This window comes from Schistocerca cancellata, chromosome 9 (genome assembly GCF_023864275.1).
Source record: "Schistocerca cancellata isolate TAMUIC-IGC-003103 chromosome 9, iqSchCanc2.1, whole genome shotgun sequence".
Classification (NCBI taxonomy): Eukaryota; Metazoa; Arthropoda; class Insecta; order Orthoptera; family Acrididae; genus Schistocerca; species Schistocerca cancellata.
The window spans coordinates 217,965,454-217,988,401 of record NC_064634.1 but is presented as its reverse complement, the minus strand read 5'-3'; the positions used below and the strand labels follow the sequence as shown (position 1 = coordinate 217,988,401).

The following is a 22,948-nucleotide window of genomic DNA, read 5'->3' as shown; positions in this document are numbered from 1 at the left end:
CCTCTTTTTGTAGTTCCTATGTAAACCCTGCCACAACTACTCGGAATTTTATATACCCCTGGGGTGGCTAGGGTGTGACAAGCATCTTTTGTTGATCTTAGGCGTTCACTAATTTTCTTAGTAGGTCTTAAATGGTCTCTAACTGAAACTTGGCTAGTACTTTTCCAATGCGATCCGTGATATTATGGATGAATGGAAGAAATACTTTTCCAGCTGATGGTTGTTGCTGTATCATATTTTTAGGCATTTTTCTATTTGGGTGAAGTGCTCGGTTAATCTCATTTTTTGTATAACCATTTTTCGCAAAGGCCATTCGTAAATGATTTAGTTCTTCTTGTAAGTAGCCTGGTTCACAAATATTATTGGCCCTATCCACTAGTGTTTTTATGACCCCCCTCTTTTGCCTAGGGTGGTGATTTGAGTTCTTATGGAGGTAGCGATCAGTATGTGTACCTTTCCTGTAGACCTTATGGTCTAAGGTCCCATCTGCCCGTTTGATAACTGATACATCCAAGAAGTTAAGTTGTCCATTCTTCTCCTTCTCCATAGTAAATTTAATCTTTGGGTTGATGCTATTTAAGTGTACCAGAAAATCATTCAAGTCTTCTTCCTTATGATTCCATATTACAAAGGTATCATCCACATACCGATACCACTTTGAGGGGCTTTTTTTGGCCAACTGCACTGCTTGATGTTCAAAATATTCCATGAATAAATTCGCAATTGCGGGACTTAGGGGGCTTCCCATGACTACCCCATCGATCTGTTCATAAAATTCACCATTGTACTGAAAATAGGTTGAGGATAGACAGTGTTGGAACAAGGCTACTATATCAATAGGGAACATATCGGCTATATGGGAGAGAGCTTCATCAACTGGAACCATCATGAACAAAGACACTATATCAAAACTGACAAGTATGTCATTAGGACCGACAGTAATTTCCCTCAATTTCTCAATGAAGTGTAGAGAGTTTTTAATATGACTCTCAATTTTGCCTATGTAAGGTTGTAACAAAGAGGCAAGGTGTCTGGCTAGTTCTTGGGTAGGAGCTCCAATTGCGCTGACTATTGGTCTCAAAGGAACATCAGGTTTATGTATCTTTGGTAATCCATATAATCTCGGAGGATAAGCCTCCGTTTTACAAAGATACTTTTTAACTTCTGTAGGAATGGAAGACTGTTTTATCAGATGATTGGTGGCATTCAGCACATTCGTTGTGGGATCCTTTTTCAACTTCTTGTATGTGCTGGGTTCCAGGAGATCACTGATCTTCTTGTGATAATCCTCAGTATTCATTAAAACAGTAACATTTCCCTTGTCAGCGGCAACTTTAATAACATTCTTGTCTGCATTGATCTCCCGCAATGCCTTCCTTTCCCCTTGAGACAGATTGCTGCTGGGTGGCTTAGCTTTGCGTAATATCCTGGAGGTTTCCATTCTAATTTCATCAGCAGAATATGATGGTAACTGACGAATTCCTGCCTCTATATTAGCAATAATGTCCTCCACAGGAATCTTGGATGGAGTTATTGCAAAATTTCCTCCTTTAGACAGAACAGAAAGTTCTTCCTTAGACAATTCTTTTTCCGATAAATTAATAACCGTTTGGGAATTGTTTGGAATCGGTGTTTCCTGTCGACCCTCTTGTAGACGATCAAACTTCTCCTTCTGCCTATTGGAAGACACTTGTGCACTAATCTCCATGGATCTAAATGTTAAACTGTCTACTTTGTTCCAATGACTAAAATGCATAGTATTGCTAATAAGTAAATGAAGATTTAGCAGTTGGCCACCACATACCGCCAGTCCTCTTCGTGTCTGATGTATCCGCTCACGTAGTAATGCCAGTTCCATACGAGAGTAAATACGGTTAGCTTGTGCCAAATGAAACATTCTTCTCACTTTTAAAAACTTGGGAACTATACCGGTATCACGACAGCGTAGCAGAAAAGCTCCTAGCAGCCAGTCGTCGACTCACCTCGGAAGATGTTCTCCGTAGTTGAGAACGAAACGTCAGGGAGAAGAAGTTCTACAGATCGACCACGGCAACTTAGCCCGGAAGAGTTTACTGATAAAGGCAATTAGTAAAGTTTCACAGGATGTCTTATCATGCCCACCACTTACAAAATTGTAATTTCTCCAATTAATTGTTGGATGATTAAAGTCTCCACCAGTGATTACAGTATGATTGGGGAACTTGTATACAAGTGAACTGAGGTTTTCTCAGAAATTTTTGGTTACATCAGGAGACGAGGTTGGTGGGTGATAGAAAGATCCAATAATAGTTTTATGCCCACCCCTGATACTGAATCCTGCCCAAACGATCTCACATGTAGCTTCAATTTCTACCTCAGTGGATTTGAGTTTCTTGTCTTCTGTAACAAGTACACCATCTCCATTTCCCTATTGCCTATCCTTTCGATATTCACTTAAATTTTCTCCAAAAATCTCACTACTATCTGTTTCAGGTTCCAGCCAGCTTTCTCTACCTAGTATTATCTGAGCTTCACTGCTTTTCATGAGTGTTTCAAACTCTGGCACTTTGTTGCAAATGCTTCGGCAGTTTACCATTAGGATTTTAATACTCTCACCTATAAGAGACATTTCTATTGCTCTTATGCTGATACTTCTGGGTTTCCTACAGCTATTGTATCTGGATTGGATGGAGAGCCATCTAACTTAAAACGACAACAACAAGAACTACTTCTACTACTACTACTACTACTACTACTGCTACTACTACTACTATTGTGTGCACCCCACACACAGTCAGCTACCTGAGTAACAGCCTCTGAAGTGTAGTGCACACCTGACCTATTTATGGGAACCGTACAGTTCTCAGCCCTATGGTGCAAGACCAGGAAGTCATAGCCTAGCTTGTCACAGAACCTTTGAAGTCCCTGGTTCAGTCCTTCCACTCAACTCAGAACCAAAGGGCAACAATCAATTCTGGAGACAATGCTCCAAATTGTGAGCTTCGTTGAAACCCAATGCGCAAGGCTGGTCTTCTCAACCTTCTCTGCTAGTCACTAGAATGACCCAAGAATGACCTCAGAGCCAAGAGGCATCATTTGTTCCAATGTGCACAACAATCTGCAGTTGGTTGCACCCTGTTCCCTCAGTGGCTGCCGGAATTGCCTCTTCAGCTTGCTGAATGGGGATCCAGGCATACATACTGAGTGCAACTGGTGTCCTTTCCTGTTACTTGCTGCCATTTCCCTAAAGGATACCATCATTTGCCATCTTTCTGAGCTGCCAATAATTAACAGATCCTACCTTTTTGTGTTTTCCTCCTCCTGACACTGGATAAAACACATTTCTGCAAAACATTTGAAGTGAGTCCCACTGGCTCAGTTTCCGTTTCAGTGAAAACACAGCACCTCAGACTTGTTGGTTGTGGGATCAGTACAACACACTGAGTCCTGCATGGTCCATGTCCACCCCGTGCGGGATGCCTAGATCTATCTCTGACATACCACTCACAGTCATGTGCATGGCTAATGACAGATCCCGTGCGTTCTGCAGAGGAGACAGGATCACTAGAAGAGGATAATACTTTAGGTACCTCTGGTACTTTCGGTAGCTCTTCCAACACAATGATTTGCAGCAGTTACCAATCATTTAACAGTTGTCAGGGCAATTTCCAGCTGCTTACAAATGGCAACCAACTCATCCCGTTTTTGAGAAAAGCATTCAAAGTGGGAGAAAAGCATTCAGAGTGGGGATGTATTTTGGCTGGTGCAATGTATTACAAGGCAGTGAACAAATAACTTTAAATAAAATCTGCTGATTATCTTTTAATCTGTAGAGCTAAAAAGTTGGTAATTGTATAAGAATTGGAGCATATACACAAAAATGAGATTTGTGTTAAGGCAACACAAAAAAACTGTGGCAAAAGTTACTAGTTTCCTAAAATGTTTTGATGTTGTTATAGTTGTTAGCATATGCGAAAACAGAATTAATTTATGGTGCAGATAATAACTGCAGATAGGACTGATACTCTTTAAGGAATAACTAGATGTAGCACAATATGTTAATTAGAAAATCTGTAACAGTAACTAATTCACAAATGCTGATTTGCCACAAATTGCTCGTAGATTATGCAAAGGATAATAGTAGGCTCCAAAAATTCTCAAAAATGTGTGTTTATTTGTGTTGGTATGCTATGAAATTCGTGGGTGATGTATTCTTTGTCTGAACTATAAACCACAACTGCCATTTGTTATGAAATAAATTACGTATCCGAAACACTCATACCGGTAACGTACGAACATATCATTCTGTAAGCATCTGAAAATTCTCAAACATGATGAGCCATGTAATGTGACAAAGATTGGATTTATAGTGTTGTAGTTGTCACAAACTGTTTAATAGGAGTTAAGAAAATATTCCCAGCTTTCAGCCGATGTTGCGTTGTTTCAAACGAAGTTTTTTATGTGGGGTACTCAATGCAAAATGATAGAATTGTTTTCTTATCCTGGCAGCATGGGAGGAATGCTAGTGACCTATTAAAGTAGCCTTCATTGTGCATAGTTTACCAAGCCATTTTGTTTCACTGCAAATGTCCTCATATCCTCCCTCTTAAAATACAAGATTTGTGGATGTAGTCTCACAGTGATACAAAATTTAATTTGAAAATACTCTTTGAGTTCACTTTTGTGATGAGGCTTGAAACACAAGGAAGGTCTTACTGGCCTCAGGGCTACATTTCCCAACTGCATTCTAGATCCCAGATACAATGTAAATGTTGTGTGACTAGGGCCTCCCGTCGGGTAGACCTTTCGCCGGGTGCAAGTCTTTCGATTTGACGCCACTTCGGCGACTTGCGCGTCGATGGGGGTGAATTGATGATGATTAGGACAACACAACACCCAGTCCCTGAGCAGAGACAATCTCCTACCCAGCCGGGAATCGAAGCCGGGCCCTTAGGATTGACATTCCGTCACACTGACCACTCAGCTACCGGGGCGGACTAGATCCCAGATGTAATGTAGCAACTTTGAAGTCTTTGATTTTTCACTCTTTGGGTCTTGCACTTGACTCAATACTTGGACCAATATACTACTAATTCATTCAAGATTAATTACTCTTTAAATGGCTAGAAACACATTTTCTTAGGTATTACTTTCTGATTTGGAATAAGTGCTGTTTTATTTTAGGGGACAAATCTACTTGAATTAATTATTTTTCTTTATGTATGAAGAGTTTCACCTAAATTATGAGTTATAAGTATTCTGTTTCCCATTTGGTCAGTTACATTTACAATAACCAAAGTGGTGATTGTTACACTTGATGGTTAGAGTGTTTCATTTGCGTACAGTCTTTGAATCTTGATTGTTGTGTTGTAGGACTGGAATTATGTGAAAGCTGGAACCATGGAGTTAACTCTGGAAATAGGATGCAAAAAATATCCACTTGCTAAAGATCTGCCTCGGTATTGGAGCGAAAATCGTGAACCATTACTGCAACTCTTAGACAAGGTATGATTACGGATGAGATACAGGTAGTTCACAGTTGATACTATTTCATGGCTGTCTCTTTCTCTTTCTCATTTTTTATAGTTTTATCTATTATAGTATAATTTCTGTTTAAAAAATGAAATCCCACTCAAAATTTTTTCAAGTTATAAAGAAACATTTGAACATGTCACTGCTTCCATTAAGGAGGCGCAGCTCCCAGTTAGGAGAGGGAGGGAAAGGGGGAGAGGGGTAAATAGAATCCAGATGAGGAGGTACAGAATAATGAGTTATTCTTTCCTTCTCATATTATGTTGCTCTAATTAGAGATTTAGGAAGTGTTTCCTCATAATTTCACTTCTGTTTTATTTGAAACAGTAGAATAAAAAAGTGTTGTATGTTTGATAAACTCTGAACAGATTCATTAAGAGAAATAGGCCTGAGCCTCAAAAATCTCAATTCACTTCTTCTTTTCAAAGGTTCATGAAGGTGTTAGTGGATTTATTCTAGACAAGAATGGTGATCCGGTTCGCAATGCTACTATAACTGTTTCAAGTCCAACTATTGGTGCTTTACGTGATGTACACTCTGCTGTTGATGGTGACTACTGGCGCCTGCTGCCTCCAGGCACCTATTCACTAAGTGTGTCCTCTCCTGGGTAAGTGAAGATTGTTGGTATAAATCCAATTTTTTTGTATTCATTTATTAATAAGTAGGGACTGGAAAAATTTGCTTTTTGCAATAAATATGAAATAGATGCGACTTCCGCCTCAAAATGCAAAAACTTAATAGATGCTGTTTCATAGCGAATTGTATCCAGAAGGGCTACTAGTTAGAGATAGTTTGTGATACCTTTATTTTCTCTGTACAATATCAAAAATGTAAGCAGTTACGGGTGAAGCCCAATTTGGAAAGAAAATGTGCACAAGAACCTACTTGCAAAAAAAAAGGTGTACGAACATAGCGCTGTATCAATGCACCATGCCAGTTGTGGTCGACCGAATGGACTAAGATACACATCGTGTAATACAACATAGTACTCAGCTGTGGGACCTAGCATTATATGAGAAAGAAATGCGTAAGTTTGTTTATTAGCTAAAGCTCAAAAGACTGTGTAATATGGACGGTTTTAACTTGGCAAATTGGGCAGCAGATGTTTTGAACTGTAGTTGCATCGAATACCACTATAGGTTGGACCCGAAATACGTCGTAACAATGCTCTGCTGACTTCAACAGGCAACTGCACGGTAGCTGTCTGCGAATGTTTTGTTATGTGCATTGCTCATTGTTTTCTTTTCATTTTTTGAAATAAGTGAAATGACTAGTCCTGGTCCATCACAGATTTTGATTACAGCCCTTACGACACCAGAAGAGATCTGCAAACCATGTGACAATGTGCCAGTTCTTCTGTAGACTGCTGCCAAGCGAAATGGAGGTGGGGTTTGTTTCTCTGCACAGCTCCTTCCCCTCTGGTGGTCAAAATTCTAATCTGTTTATGTTCGTGGCCATCTGTGACTATAGTCTATAGCACCCACCCTCTGCACTATAGTGACTGGAAAACAAAATCTGTAATGTTTTTTGATGCTGCCAAAATTCTTCTTCTAACATTAAAATCGAGTTGCTGTATGTTCGATTCTACTTCTACGCTAAGTGCCTTGTCAGTTCTATCTGTAGCATTCTTAATCATGGGTCATAAGGCTATAAGTGCCCACAAAAGGTCGAAATTAGTTGTCTGCAGAATTTTTGATCTTCAGATTGGGTGGAAAAAGACAAATAAAGCCCAGAAACAACTTATATCGGAGACGCATTCACTTAACTGGCGGGAAAATGCTGCTGCTTTTCAACAGAACAATCATTTTTGAAAGCTTAATTACAGCCAAAAGAAGAAAACAAAGGCCATTTTGGAAGAAAAAGGTGCTGAAGTTTTTGTAAAACAAAACATTCCAGTCAGTCAGTCAGTTTCAAAGAACTAATAATTCATGCCTTCACTAATGTGGCATGACAACCTTTTAAATTTGTGCATCTAATCATTTACAGACAAAGAAAATAGGTGCAAATGTCTACAAAAATAGATGTGATTTTCACAAAAATCAGATGTGAATTTTGCAAAAAATAGATGCTGCGTTTTCTGATCCCTATTAATAAGGCATGCAGCCTTAGTAGAAGTTGCCCTGCAACACTTCTTTAATGTATTTTTTCTGCTGAGATGTGTGTGAGAGGGTAATCAGTGCCTCATCTGTTGTACATGTTGGTATCTGGCAAATAAACTGAGGATTTTTAATTTTTTAAAACTATCATCATGATGTTTTGCAATACAACTAAAATAGATGTACGAGAAATAACCTTTAAACATATTTTAAACAAGAAAGTAACTTTCACTTGGGAGTTTACAGATGTATGTGTGGTGTTTAACAAGTGTAAAATAAATGTAAGAATATGAAGACCTTCCTACTTGAACAGTTTTAAATGTTTGACTTTGAAGACTATAGATTATGTGAGGAAAGCTATTTTTGACAAACATGCAATACAAAGTATGAAGTAAGTTTACTCTACACCTCCTCTGAAGATAATATTTGCTGACTTCGGATTTTATGAGTTTTGTAAAGGTGCTTTGCTAACTAATGGAGTTAGCATCAGAGTTCTGCCAATAACAGCCAGAGTCTGCAATATAAACTCCAGAAACATGCCTCTCCAATCACATCACAATTGCCACAGAGCAGCCTTATGACTGCTTATATCCAGGAGTGAGGTGGGATCTCATCAAAGGGCACTCCTGACAGCAAAACACCATCTGGGTAGTGGTGCCACGATGAGTGACAGTAATGTTGCGCCACGTACTTGGATTCTGTAGTGATGCTGGGTGGCACCACCAAAGTGAGAATAAAAAGTTATGACTGCAAGGAAAGTCATCAACCTGACAGTCAAACAAAGGGCTTTTGTTCAGCAATAACTTGCTTCACAATGTCAGACAATGGAAAAGCCAGGTTGGAATATCAACAATAGTACGAAAAGAATAGAGCGCTACTCGCCGTAAAGACTGAGCGACAGACAGGCGCTATGAAAAGACTTTTACCCCTTAAGCTTCTGACCAAGGCCTTCTTCAGACAGGAAAAGAAAACCTCACATATTCATGCAAATAGGCACACCATACACACAGGCGACCAGAATGTCAGGCAAAAGGTTGAGACCAAATATAGTATGTGATAGGATTCATCATGGCAAGAGAGGAAGGTTTTGAATATTGGAGATGATGGGAGTCGCAAAAAAGAAGCAGGGGGACAAAAAGCCTTTTCATGGGTCGTTTGGAGGTTCTTCCAGAGATCCATAAGCCTTCAACCTCCCATTTGGTTTAGTTACATTGATGACATCTTTGCTATATGGACTCATGGTGAGGCTAAGCTGTTACAATTCCTGGACACTCTAAATACATTCTCCCAAATAAATTTCACATGGTCCTTTTCCGAATCCCATGCCACTTTCCTTAATGTTTATCTCATCCTCACTGAAGGCCAGCAACACACTTCTGTTCATATTAAATCTACTAACAAACAAAAGTACTTATGTTGTGACAGTTGCCATCCTTTCTCAGTCAAACATTCCCTCCCATACAGCCTCAGCATTCAAGGCAAACATATTTGTTCAGATGCAGACTCTTTACAGCAATAAATTAACATTCTCATCTCAACCTTCACTGGACATCGTTACTTCACCAGCTTTGTTCAGAAGCAGATTTCTCAGGCCATCATATCCAATCCTTATACTGTTGATTCACAAAAAAACATGACTTAAGAGTGCATGTCTTGTCACTTGGTATTATCCTGGCCTTGAACATATCAATCAGATACTTTGACAAGCTTATACCTTCATAAAATCATGCACTGAAAAGAGGTTCACTATGTCTGACATTTTACTCATCACATGTAGAACGGCTTTTTGACACCCCCCCCCCCCCCCCCAATCAATATCCTGGTCAGTTCCTATGCTGCTTCTGCAGCCATTTCCCAACCCTATGGCTGCTACCCCTGCAATCATCCCCACTGTTAGACTTGCCTTTTGCACCCTCTTGCCACCACTTATACCACACCTGAATCGGCAAAACATATACTATCAGGGAGGGAGCCATCTGCGAAATGACAGATTCTTGTACTGTTACGTAAACACTATTCAGCCATCTGCATTGGCATGACTACTGCCAAATTATCATTTAGGATGAATGAACATAGATAAGGGGTGTATACTGGCAACACACAATATCCTGTTGTAGATTGTGCTCTACAGCATGACAGTTGTGATCTCGGTGCCTGTTTCACCACATATACCATCTGGATTCTTCTCCTAGATGTCACTTTCTCAGAACACTGCAAGTGAGAACTGGAGTTACATCACGTCCTTGGTTCTCACCACCTGCCTGGGCCTAATTTAGGGTAATTATTTTCTTTAATTTCCTTGGTATAAGCATTTGTTCTCAGTAAGTATTCCTATCTTCATTCCCTTTTAGATTTGTATATCCTTTATTTTCAGACCTGTTTGTTTCCCACCCACCTCTACCACATATAATACTTATTTTTCTGCTCTTATTCACTATTGCATGATGTTTTGTTAATAATCTTTGTCTTGCTTATTACCCAAGCTTCCACATTTAGGCTCTCAGGAATTCAAATCTTGTCCAGGGCAGTCACCAACAATCAGTCTTTCCTTCTCATCCTTTCTTGTAAGTTTCTCCTGACCCAAGATTTTGGGTGACTTTTCTGAACTCTTCGTCATTTCCTAAACCTCACCAGTCCTTTTCCTTTACCCCTCTTCCTTTCCCTTCTGCCAGAAGGAGCAGCCACTGGCTCCGAAACCTTGCACATTTCTTTAGACTTTATATGTGTTTTCTCCTGCCTCCACTTCCTAGTAGACTTTTTGTATCTATCAAATTATATTACACATAAGCAGTGTGTCTTACAGACTGATAAATGTCAGTGCAAAGCAGAATATAAAGTTGCTGTTTTCCTCGTCTATCCTAGATCCCAAAAGGTCGTAAGATAAGAGAACCACCTCAATGCCACAGATGTTGCTCCAGTATAAACTAGCAACCTAATTATATTCAACTCAGTTCCTATTCCTAAAAATGTGTTTTATCTCTTCCTTTAACTGTGCAAAGACTGCTGCTGAGTTCTTGTGCCTAAGCATGCCATAAAAAATGTGAAAAATTATAAAGTAATGAGCTCTAAAATATAACTGCCAAATGAGTCAAGACAAACTGATATCTATAATAAGTGCGTGATGGTGGATTGTGAGCTGTATGAATGGAAGAAAGCCAGCATTACCTCCACGTGTGAGAAGGGTGATAGATTAGATTGCAATAATTATTTAAGTATAAATGAGATGCCATCTATTGCACTGTTGTATGGTCATATTCTAAAGGAAATGTTAGAGAAAGAAGAGACATGGTTGCTCACACATAGATGGAAGATTTACATTAAGAAACCTGAAATCTTGTGAAAGGGGAGGGGGGGGGGGAGGTTTGAGGAATGACCATGTCATAGATTGCTTAAAACAGTGCTCTGTTGGTCCCCTCCCCCCCTCCCCCTCCCTGCCCCACTCCAGAGAGAATGAACTATAGATAACCATCTAGAAGGTGGTATGAAGATGTTTATAATGTGATGACTGCAAGAGCACTACAAGATAGGGGCAGATGGATGTTGGATGGTGAGATGCAACAATGGCCATAGAACACTTGCTTAATGATGATGATAAACCATCTCTAGTCATTATATGTTTCTTGTACTCAGAACTGAGTGCCAAATTCTCATTTTCAAGGATTACGTTGAGTTTTTTAACTTGCATTCATGAAATCCTGACTGTTCCTCTAGCAAATATTTAGCTTCAAGAGACAATGGAAAACCAATAAATACACAGTTATTGGAATATCTTTATTGTTATTTAATACCTTAACCTTCAAGCTACATTTGCATTGTATCAGAAGCCAACAATTGTAGTTAATAAAGTAAAATGACAGTTCTTTAAAATTTACTTTTACTTTTAACAATGTTATTTTCAACAGCTGTTATGTTAAATGAAAAGTCTGTCAATGGTCATTTTGAAATTTAAACTATTATGATGAATCACAGTTTAAAGTTTTTGATTGGTGATGCAACATTTTTATGCAAAATAAAGGAATCAATATATAAATTGTTCTCTTCTAGCTACATCACAAAAACCATTCAAGTTGAAGCACCTTCATCTGGCACAGTTAATATTACTCTTGAAAAAACAGAGGTCACTGAACTGAATCCTGGGCGTTGGTCAAGAATTTATGATTTTGGTCTGAATGAGAATGTGGCTCCAGTCCATGGGTATTCCGATCAGAATACATTCATGCAGCAGTTGCAGTATTTGAGTTTACAGCATCCAGACAAAGCAGAAATGCGGAATGGTGTATTAAGAATAACTGATGAGGTATGTCTTTCAACTTATATTTATGCTTGTTAATCTGTTGGCATTTGAAAGTAGTTTCCTCCACAATATGAGTTCAGTGAATCATTAAAATTGTAAACTAAGAATACAGAATGAACAAAATCCTTATCATTGTAACTGGAAATTTTCCATAAATTACACATTTTGAAAATTTGCCCTCAGTATGGGCATTTTATTAAATCTCTTCATGAAACCAAATTCTTAATCTTATTTTTGTTAATCTCTCTCTTCAGCCTTCTCTCCCCTACAACTATTTATCAGTGGATAAGGATTTGCACTAGAAATTGTAACTAATTTTTCAGCAACACTTTAACACCGTTTAATTGCTAATACTAAATAAGTTCTGAATTTAATTACAGATGGGTGCACCAGAAGAGGGAAAGCTGCATGTGGCACTGGTAGGATCATTGTTTTCCTCTCAGCCAGCAGGCCGAGAATTGGTGCTACGAGTTGCAAGACATTTGTTGGCTGGAATTGCAAAACAAGATCCTCTTGTTACTAATGTTCTTAAAAATACAGTAAGTAGCCACAGCTCCAGTTCTTGTTTCCTCATCAAAGTAGGTTCATTATGTTTCCTCAAGAACTCCTGTCTGCTTCCACTATATTAAACACATGTTGTGGTCCAGATCCTAAAATGAAAGATGGATTGTGAAATCAATCAAAGAATTTATTTACTGGAAAAAAAAGTAAGTGATGAATATTTTAGACATAATGTCTAAGAATCTGCAGTGACTGCAATGTGTTTATTGTAAAAAAGGACACTTATTTATAATATTAATGTTGTTAGTGCTTTCTGTTAGGTATATATATGGAAATGACGTGTGGCTAGGGCCTCCCGCCGGGTAGACCGTTCGCCTGGTGCAGGTCTTTCGATTTGACGCCACTTTGGCGACCTGCGCGTCGATGGGGATGAAATGATGATGATTAGGACAACACAACACCCAGTCCCTGAGCGGAGAAAATCTCCGACCCAGCCGGGAATCGAACACGGGCCCTTAGGACTGACAGTCTGTCACGCTGACCACTCAGCTACCGGGGCGGACTTCGTTCATAATCAGACAACACTTAAAGGCAGTGGAGAATGGACTTCGGGTCAACAGCATATTGTATCAGTCACATTCTGAGCAATTGTCTACTGAGTAAATGACATTAACATCAAATGTACTAGTACAGTACTGAAATAAAATAATGGAAGGAGTAATGACTCACTGTGTAGTTGTGCTGCTGAGCAGGTAATATCTCTTTCACACACACACGCACGCACGCGCGCACACACACACACACACACACACACACACACACACACACACACACACACACAGAATGAGACTTGATGATTTAACTGAAGACACAGTGCAAACTGTAACTGGCAGTTTGATGTTTTTTTATTGTTGTTGCCACTACTATTATTGTGTGTGGACACTACAGTGTGGTACTTTGAGATAGTGTGTGTGTGTGTGTGTGTGTGTGTGAGTGTGTGTGTGTGTGTGTTTGCATGTGCATGTCTGTGGGGTGGAGGTGTTTTGACCTGTGATTGTGCAAGATACTGCTGGAAGTTGAGCCTAAATTACCTTGTATGACACTGCCAACCTTGACAGGCAACTGCACATTAGCCATTATCAGATGATTCATATACTGTTGTTTTATTTTCTTATTTCGTAATAAGTGGAGATGCTAATCCTGGTCCATCAAGGGGTTCAAGTACACCTTTCAGCACCAAAATGGGTTTGTGATCCCTGTGACTGTGTGCCAGTTCTGGTTTTGCAGAAGCACATATCATCACTATAGGCTACTAGTTCTGCAAGAGAGAGGTGGAATCTTTGTAAGGCTGCTAGATCTGAACTATTGAATTGAACTTCAGGTGTCATTTATTAAGTGCCCTAGTAGTACAGCCAGTGGCTGTGGAGTGTGACCTGTTCTTTTCTATATCTACCAATACCTGATATGGTCTCCTAACTCCTTGGTCTATGTGTCTATTTACATGATAACCAGAAGTACAATATCCTTCCTCCTCAAGGATCTGGGTGCAGCTAGAAAGTCTCCCTGTGTTAGTATGGTGGCTAAAGTGAGGCTATCTTCATTGGTGGTAGTGTGTCGAATGGGTATGTGAGCTACTTCCACTTCTGATCATGATGCTGTATGTGTCACAGAGGGAGACTTACCAGTTCCTCCCCTGGGGATCATAAGTACTCCAATACTGGTGTTGATGGCAACTAGCAGAAATGCAGGCTGTGGCATAAGTAGATATTTTGCTGTTATTGATAGCTACAAAACTGGCTCAATTTGTGTAAAGTGTTGGTGAGTGCACATCTGGTTAGTGAACACCACCTGCTGAAATCTGCATAATATTCATGGTCGCACCTTAGTGTCTAATGATGGTGCCAAGGACATGGAACTGACAACTACAGCTGTAGATGGGAACCGAATTCTATGACTGGAATGCATGCTGTATCTGTGAAAGCTACAGCTGCTGCTCCAGTTGTAGGATGTGAACTGTTGTCGTCAGCTGACATTCAAGGTGTAGTTTTGCTGCACTCTGACCACTGAATGACATTGAGCAGTATGTGCTTAAGAATATTGTTAATGCTGCATCACAATTTGTCTAGTAGAAATTTCTTGCCCTATGTCTTTAATGTTAGTGTGGACTTTGTGACTGCACTGTTGGAGGATGGGTGTGAAGGGGCTGTGCCAGGGCACTGAAAACAATTGAGCACAGAAATTGATGAATGGATAGTATCTGTCCAGAATGAGATTTTCACTCTGCAGCGGAGTGTGTGCTGATATGAAATTTCCTGGCAGATTAAAACTGTGTGCCAAACTGAGACTCGAACTCGGGACCTTTGCCTTTCACGGGCAAGTACTCTACCATCTGAGCTACCCAAGCACAACTCACACCCCATCCTCACAGCTTCATTTCTGCCAGTACCTCGTTTCCTACCTTCCAAACTTTACAAAAATTCTCCAGCGAGGGTATCTGTGTTGCAGTCTATTGTAAAAAACAGTGATCCTTTGTAGTTCTTCAATGCTGAAAGCATGTGCTGAGGTATGAGTAGTTTCTTCTACTAATGTTGACTATATATTTTTTTAAACACAAGGGAGCGGCATCATTATATCAACACTGACCAACCACATATCACATAAGAAAGGGCCAGATAAATTGGCATGATGTTGATGTCAGGGGCCTAACACTGTTGGCAATGGTTTAAACTGTTGCTATCTAAGAGGAGGTGCAGACACTGAATTGTTTAATTGTGCCACTGGTTTTAGTTCATCACTAAAAGGTTTGGTGCAGTGTTAAGCACAATGGATTTGCTTGCAATAGGATGGCAGTTTGAATTTCTATCTGACCATCCAGAATTTAATTTTCAGCAGTTTCCCTAAAGCACTTAATGCAAAGGCCAGGATGGTTCCTTTGAAAGGGATATGGCCAGTTTCCTACTTCCTTCCCCACATTTGCGCTTGTATTACATCTCTTATCACTTTGTTATGTATCACAATAAAACCCTAGTTCTCATGTGCCCCCTCATTCAGTAATCCCATATTATTACACATATTGTCTAGCTAGCTGTTTTTTGTGGAGTAAATAAATGGTGTTCTGGAGCACTTTTAGGATAAAATATCAATCACTGTCAGTGAAAGAGGCTAGTAAGAAATAATGGAGGTATGAAACCAATGCTGTTGATTGGCTCTGTGGTCAATGTGCCTGCCGTCGAGAGTCTGTTTTTAACCCTTTTACTACTGAAGGCGTGCCACCTGCTTGGCGCGTTGAGGCGCCGCGGCATGCGGCATAATCCATCTATATGTGCGGCGTGCCTGTCTCTCGGAGCCGCCTCCGGGACCGGATCGGCTCGCGCTGCACAACCCGATCTGTGCTGAATATTTCTCGGCTGAATACGACTTGCGCAGAGCCAGTGTGAATTTTTGGCGAATTTGAGCTGTAATATCTCGGGCAATAGTTTTTGTAAAGAAATAAAATTTGGCCATCTTATACAACTGTATGTGTCCTCTTAAGAATAATAACAAAAAGAATTTTATGAGCCATATTGAGCCAGAAAATTGTAGGTAAATCGGCCAAAACAATAGGCGCCCGAAAAAATTTCGAAGTTTGGCTTCTTGCATCTTCTGAACTAATGCTATGATGAACATGAAACTTGACATGTAGTAACCTGACAACACAAGGTTCTTAAATGTAAAGTTTCATTTCCATAGCACTTTTCAGTACTGAGTGAATTAAGCACAAAATTGAAGATATTGTAAAAATGTCAAAAATGCGGTATTTTCGTTCCGATTTTGCTAAAAAACTATGCTCCATAAAACATACCAAGCTGTACAACTAGAATGAAAGTTGGGCACGAAAATCAGGCCTGAAGACAATGTAAACATCAGGTTAACATGTCTAGTAGTGTGAATGCATGATGAAAATGAAATTTAGAGTGCAATAGATTGACTGCACAACGATAAGGAATAAAATTTTTTATTCCCCTACTATTTTCCAATAATCTACAAATTAGTTAAAAAGATGTTGATTTTTATGAAAAGATGAAAGCAGGGTGTATTCGAAACTTCTGTTTCAAATATCGTTTTCTATTAATGCTTCAAAGCCAGTCTCATTCAAACAACAAATTTTAAGCCCCCCACCCTTCCCAGAACAATGAGTTTAATTTTCAATATTGGCTAACAACATGTAGAAAACATGAAAACTGATGAAAATACAGGAATCTAAGTCGAATTCTGCAAAGAGCGAAACAGCAACAAAGATATATGCACTCTCAAACTACACAGTCATACCACTGAACAGCTACTAGAAGAGCAGAGCAGAAAGACAGCTCTGTGTGTATACACGAGCGTAGCGCTCAGGTAGCTGTGACTCAGTGTGCCTAAACTCGTCCCTAGTGGTGGGAAGGCCAGTGGCGTGGGACGCGTAACACGTCCTTAGCGTTGTAGAGAAGACCCAAGGCTGTATGTATACACGTCAGGCGCACCAGGGGAATGGCGAGGCATGCCGAGTTAACACTTCCACAGCAATCAAAGGGTTAAGAGTGCTTGTGGATAGCCCATCATTTATCTACAGGTGAAGTGTTGCTTGTAGTCTTGATTTTTGTATATAGGTCCCACGCTGAAATACCAATTACAGTAATTTTAATGTATATTGGTACAAATATGAACACACCTGACAGACTTCCATTTGCAAATATATTAACTTGAGCTGCAATGGTGACACTGACAGTGATCTCAGGTGTTACTTTCTAATAAAATTTTTGGAGATGGCTGTTATTCACCAACCATAGATTAGTTTCAATATGAATTTAAACAGCCAACAGGTTGCACATAAATGGTAGGTACATTGACCTAGGTTTTTGACATCTTCATCAGGATGAACAGTTGCTAAATCCTATAAAATAATACATAAAAAATCAACAGTATTAGAGAAGGAAAGTTGCTACACACCATATAGCGGAGATGCTGAGTCGTGGTAGGCAAAACAAAAAGATTCACACAATTACAGCTTTCAGCCATTAAGGCCTTTGTCAGCAGTACACACACATACACACATGCGCACACACACATTCACGGAAACACAACTTGCACACACGCCTGCAGTCTCAAACTACTGAAAACACATTGCGCGAGAAGCAGCAGCAGTGCATGATGGGAGTGGCAACTGGGTGGGGGTAAGAGGAGGCTGGGGCGGGGAGGGGGAGGAATAGTATGGTGGGGGTGGTGGACAGTGAAGTGCTGACAGCAGGAGAGAAGGGGGGGGGAGAGGTAAGTAGCAGAAAGGAAAGGAATAAAAAGAAATTAAAAGATTGGGTGTGGCGGTGAAATGGCGGCTGTGTAGTGCTGGAATGGGAACTGGGAGAGGGCTGGATGGGTGAGGACAGTGACTAACGAAGGTTGAGGCAAGGATTGTTACGGGAACATAGGTTGTATTGCATACCGAGGGTCTCACTGAAGCCTTCACTGACAGTAATTATCCTCTCAGCTTTGTACCAAAACAAATCTCTGTGCCTGTCTTTCCAGTCTCCCAGCACCTCCCAAGTCCCTCAGTCCAGCCACAGTGGAGCATTCCCCTCCTAACTCAGTACCATCCAGGACTGGAGCAACTGAATTACATTCTCCGCCAGGGTTTCGATTACTTCTTGTCGTGCCCTGATATGAGAAATGTCCTGCCCACTATCCTTCCACCGCTCCTACAGCAGTATTCTGCTGTCCATCAAACCTAAACAGTGTGCTCATCCATCCTTACACAACCCCTGCTCCCAATCCTTACCTCATGACTCATTCACCTGCAATAGACCTAGATGTAAGGACCTGTCCCATACATCCTCCTACCACCACCTACTCCCAGTCTGGTCACTAACATCACCTTTCCCATCAAAGGCAGGGGTACCTGTGAAATCAGTCATGTGATTTACAAGATAAGCTGAAACCACTGTGCTGCATTCTTTGTAGGCATGACAACCGACAAGCTGTCTGTCCACATGAATGACCCCCGACAAACTGTGGCCAAAAAATGAGTGGAAGATGGTGTTGCTGAACATGCTGCAACATGATATCCCTCATCACAGTAACTGCTTCACAGCCTGTGCCATATGGATCCCTCCCACCAACGCCAGCTTTTCTGAATTGCGCAGGTGGGAACATTCCCTGCAATACATCCTACATTCCCGTAACCCTCCTGGCCTCAACATTCATTAATCACTGTCCTCACCCATCCAGCCCCCTCCCTGTTCCCATTCCAGCACTACACAGCCATCATTTCACCGCCACACCCAGTCTTTTAATTTCTTTTAATTCCTCTCCTTTCCACCATTTACTTCCCCACCCACCCCACCTTCTCTCCTGCCTTCCGTCTAATCTGCAGCATACACTGTCCGCCACCCCCACCATACTATCCACCCCTCTCCCCACCCCAGCCTCCTCCTTACCCCCACTCAGTCGCCACTCCCATCATGCACTGGTGCTGCTGCTTGCAGTGTGGTTTTAGTTGTCTGAAACTGCAGATGTGTGTGCAATTTGCGTTTGTGTGTGTGTGTGTGTGTGTGTTTGTGTGTGTGTTGCTGACAAAGGCCTTAATGGCCGAAAACTATAATTGTGTAAATCTTTTTGTTATGTCTGTCATGACTCTGCATCTCTGCTATATGGTGAATAGCAACTTTCCTTCTCTAATATTGTTACATTCCATTCTGGATTTTACATAAGAAAAAATTAGGTATGACAAAAAAAGTGTTAACCAAGATGACCATTTTCATGATGCACAAAAGTTACTTACGTAAAATTACATTCCTAAAAAACAATAGTCAGAATTTTGAGCAGCTATGCTCAAGTCAAAAGTAAAACTAAACATTGTACCCAGCTGAGAACATCATCAGACTGATTGGCCGAATGGCTTACATTGCTGCCAAGAAAGCAATACAAGTTGTGCTGCCTATCAGGCGCAGACAGTAACATGTGCCTATTTGAAACATTATAAGAGAAATAAATGAAAAAAAGGATGACAGTTACTTATAAAAAGCAAAATATAAAGAGAGCTTAATGTCATTTTGAAATTACCCAGTATTTAAGCAGATTAAGTATAATAGAGCCATCTGCTAGGCTTTACAGAAATTAGTATTACATATAGGGCAGAATGACAGAGAAGAAAGTTTACAACCAGCTGTGCAATCCAGAAAATATATGCATGAAGGCAACTTTAGCAGCACATATCTATGAGATTAGAAGGAAATAATGTTTTGAAACCAGAAGCAGGAAAAATTTAGTAAAAAATAGAGGAATCAAAATTCTGTGAGCAGTGGATTGAAAGCAATGAAAAAATTTTTGTTACATAGTTGCAACTGTCCATTGAGAATGACTCCATCATTCATAGAAACATGCTTGAAAATCTCCAGCTCTTCAATTACATCGAGTCTATGACCTTTCCTTTCTCTATGTAAAATGGAAATTTCTGAAACGTGTTTTGGTTTGTGTCCAGAAATTAGCAGGAGATCAGCAAAAGTGGAACTGTGTACATTAGTGCCTTTTTTTCCCATCAAATGTTCTATGTACCTGACACTAAAAGACCTTCCAGTTTGTCCCAGTTTGTCCTATGTAATAAATGGGACATGTACCACAAGCAATTTTATACACTTCTGAATTATGTATCGGTGCAACTGTGGACTTGAGATTGGGGATGAGATTTATTTTTATAAGTTATTGTTCATGGGACAGGCAACTTTGAATCTGTGTTTTTTAATCAGAAGATGATGAATTTTATACAGAATAGGGCCTACAAATGGAATTGAGAAAACATTTTTATACTCATTCCGGTCACGAATAGCACTGCTGCCTACAGTAGTCACTTTAGCATCAGTTTTAACTTTGAAGATCTTGTCAACTAATGTGGGATCATAACCATTATTAACTGCAATAGTTTGTCATCTGACAAGCTTAACTAAGAGATGAACATAATAAAAACTATTCCAGTTAAAAACGGCTATGATCCCACATTAGTTGACAAGTTCTTCAAAGTTCAAACTTTAGGCAGCAGTGCTACTCCTGACAGTAATGAGTATAAAAATGTTTTCTCAGTTTTAGGCCCTATTTTGTATAAAAATTGTCTTCTCCTGATTAAAAAGTATAGATTCAAAGTTGCATTTTCCATGAACAATAACTTGCAAAAAAAAGTCTCATCCGCAATCTCAAGACTACAGTTGCTCCAATACACAATTCAGGAGTGTATAAAATCACTTGTGATACACGTCCTGTATATTATATAGGACAAACTGGAAGGTCTTTTAGTGACAGGTACAAAGAACATTTGTTGAAAAAACAGATAATAATGTACACATTTCCACTTTTGCTAATCTCCTGCTAATTTCCGGACACAAACCGAAATGCGTTGAAGAAATTTCCATTTTACATAGAGAAAGGAAAGGTCATAGACTTGATGTACTCAAAGAGCTGGAGATTTTCAAGCATATTTCTACGAATGATGGTGTCATCCTCAATGAACAGTTGCAACCATCTAAAAAATATTTTTCAGTGGTTTCAATCCACTGCTCACAAAATTTTGATTCCTCTATTTTTTACTATATTTTTCCTGCTTCTGGTTTCAAATCATTATTTTCTTCTAATCTCCTAGATATGTGCTGCTAAAGTTGCCTTCATGCAAATATTTTCTGCATTGTACAGATTTTTGTAAAATTTCTTCTATGTCATTCTGTCCTTTACATAATAGTAATTTCTGTAAAGCTTAACAGATGGCTCTGTTATAATTAATCTACTTGACTACTGAGTAATTTCAAAATGATATTAAGCTCTCTTTATATTTTGTTTTTTTAAAATTAACTGTCTTTCTTTAAAATTATTTTTGTTGTAATGTTCCAAACAAGCACATGTTACTGTCCGCACCCAATAGGCAGCGCAATTTGGATTGTTTTCATGGCAGCAGTGTAAGCCACTGGGCCGATGGCAAAAGCTACAATGTTGTGTTTTACTTTTGAGTTGAGCGTAGCTGCTCAAAATTCTGACTATTGCTTTTTAGCAATGTAATTTTACGTAAGTAACCATTGTGCATCATGTAAATTGTCCTCTTGGTTTCTGTGTTTTTTGTCATGCCTGATTTTCGATGTATTACTTTATAGGATTTAGCAACTGTTCACTCTGATGACGACACCCTTAGTAGGCGTCGAAACCTAGGTCAGTGTACCTAAAATTTATGTGAAACCGGTTGGCTGTTTAATCTTATATTGAAAAAAAAAGAAAAAAAAAAGACTTTCTGATAACATTTTTTCACATTTGCCTCTCCTTTTCAGGTAGTTGTTATTGTGCCTGGTGCCAATCCACAGATGTATGATGGTAGTGTCTGTAATCCACCAGCTGGTCCTCTCGACTCTGGAGAAGCTATAAATCCAGCAGTACGGTCATTGTTGGGTGTACTTAATACTGAGCAGCTGGATGCAGTGCTTGCTGTTGGTGGTGGAAGTCTCCGCTTCAGGTATTATTTGATGATAGTGTAGATTTAATGTGTGTTATTAAAATTTTTACTATTAAAATTAGGGAGCTTCTATTATTCACCTATAGCAGACTGGTGTATGGTGCATAGAGACACACAACAGAAAACTGTGTTCATGAGCTTTCGAGCTCTGGTTCTTTTTGTAGTAGGAAATATAAACATTCACACACACAATCAATCAGGCACCAAATGCATACCACCACCACCACAACCACAGTGACTCACTCTCTCTCTCTCTCTCTCTCTCTCTCTCTCTCTCTCTCTCTCTCTCTCCCTCCCCCTCTCTCCCTCCCTCCCTTCCCCCCCCCCCTTCCCCCCTCCCTTTCTGCCCCTCTGTGTCTCCGTCTCCATCTCTGTCCACTGCCTGATGCAGTCGGAAATCATTTCATCTTGCTGTGCAGCTGTCAAGTCATCTGTCTCTTCCACTCATGCCTCGCACTCGCACTACTGCACTAGCCCCACCAGACATGTATCAGCCTGAACAACTGCTCTCAATAATTGATAATCAATAATCAACAGTGTGCCTTTGAGTGTCTTATGTGGTTGGAGTGTGAATGTGTGTAATTTCCTTAAAAAAAGAGTGGGAGCTAGAAAACGAGTGGACACTGTTTTCTGTTAAGTGTCTAAGTGCCACACATCAGTCTGCTATAGGTGGGTGGTTGCCTTTACTGTATTTTTTGTATTTTTCCTTCCAAGAATTTCCATTATCGTGAAAAGTAATTGTAAGCTGTGATGTATTGGTGCTGACTCCCATGCCATGATCCCACAATTTTGGAAATTTTACTTGATTCACATATAAGGGATACGTTAGTTGTGTGATTAGTCCACTGAATATTCTCACACTCTGGTATACAGAAGATTTGTGGCACAACAATGCTAGCCTCTGTCTATGCAACAGACAGCAGCAGCAGCAGGCAGCACTCCGTCTTCAGGCCACAAGTGGCCCATCGGGACCATCCGACCACCGTGTCATCCTCAGCTGAGGATGCGGATAGGAGGGGCGTGTGGTCAGCACACCGCTCTCCCGGTCGT

The 22,948-nt window shown here is 40.0% G+C and overlaps 1 protein-coding gene across 1 annotated transcript in view; it reads left to right on the top strand.

Annotated features, from left to right (window-relative positions):
* The window catches only part of LOC126100158 (carboxypeptidase D-like), a 250,461-nt gene that overhangs the window by 121,012 nt on the left and 106,501 nt on the right, over positions 1-22,948 (top strand). Inside the window, exons 10-14 of the mRNA XM_049910700.1 lie at positions 5,353-5,484; positions 5,940-6,118; positions 11,652-11,904; positions 12,282-12,440; positions 21,717-21,898. Of these exons, the coding sequence (XP_049766657.1) occupies positions 5,353-5,484; positions 5,940-6,118; positions 11,652-11,904; positions 12,282-12,440; positions 21,717-21,898 (905 nt within the window). The remainder of the gene's footprint in view (positions 1-5,352; positions 5,485-5,939; positions 6,119-11,651; positions 11,905-12,281; positions 12,441-21,716; positions 21,899-22,948) is intronic.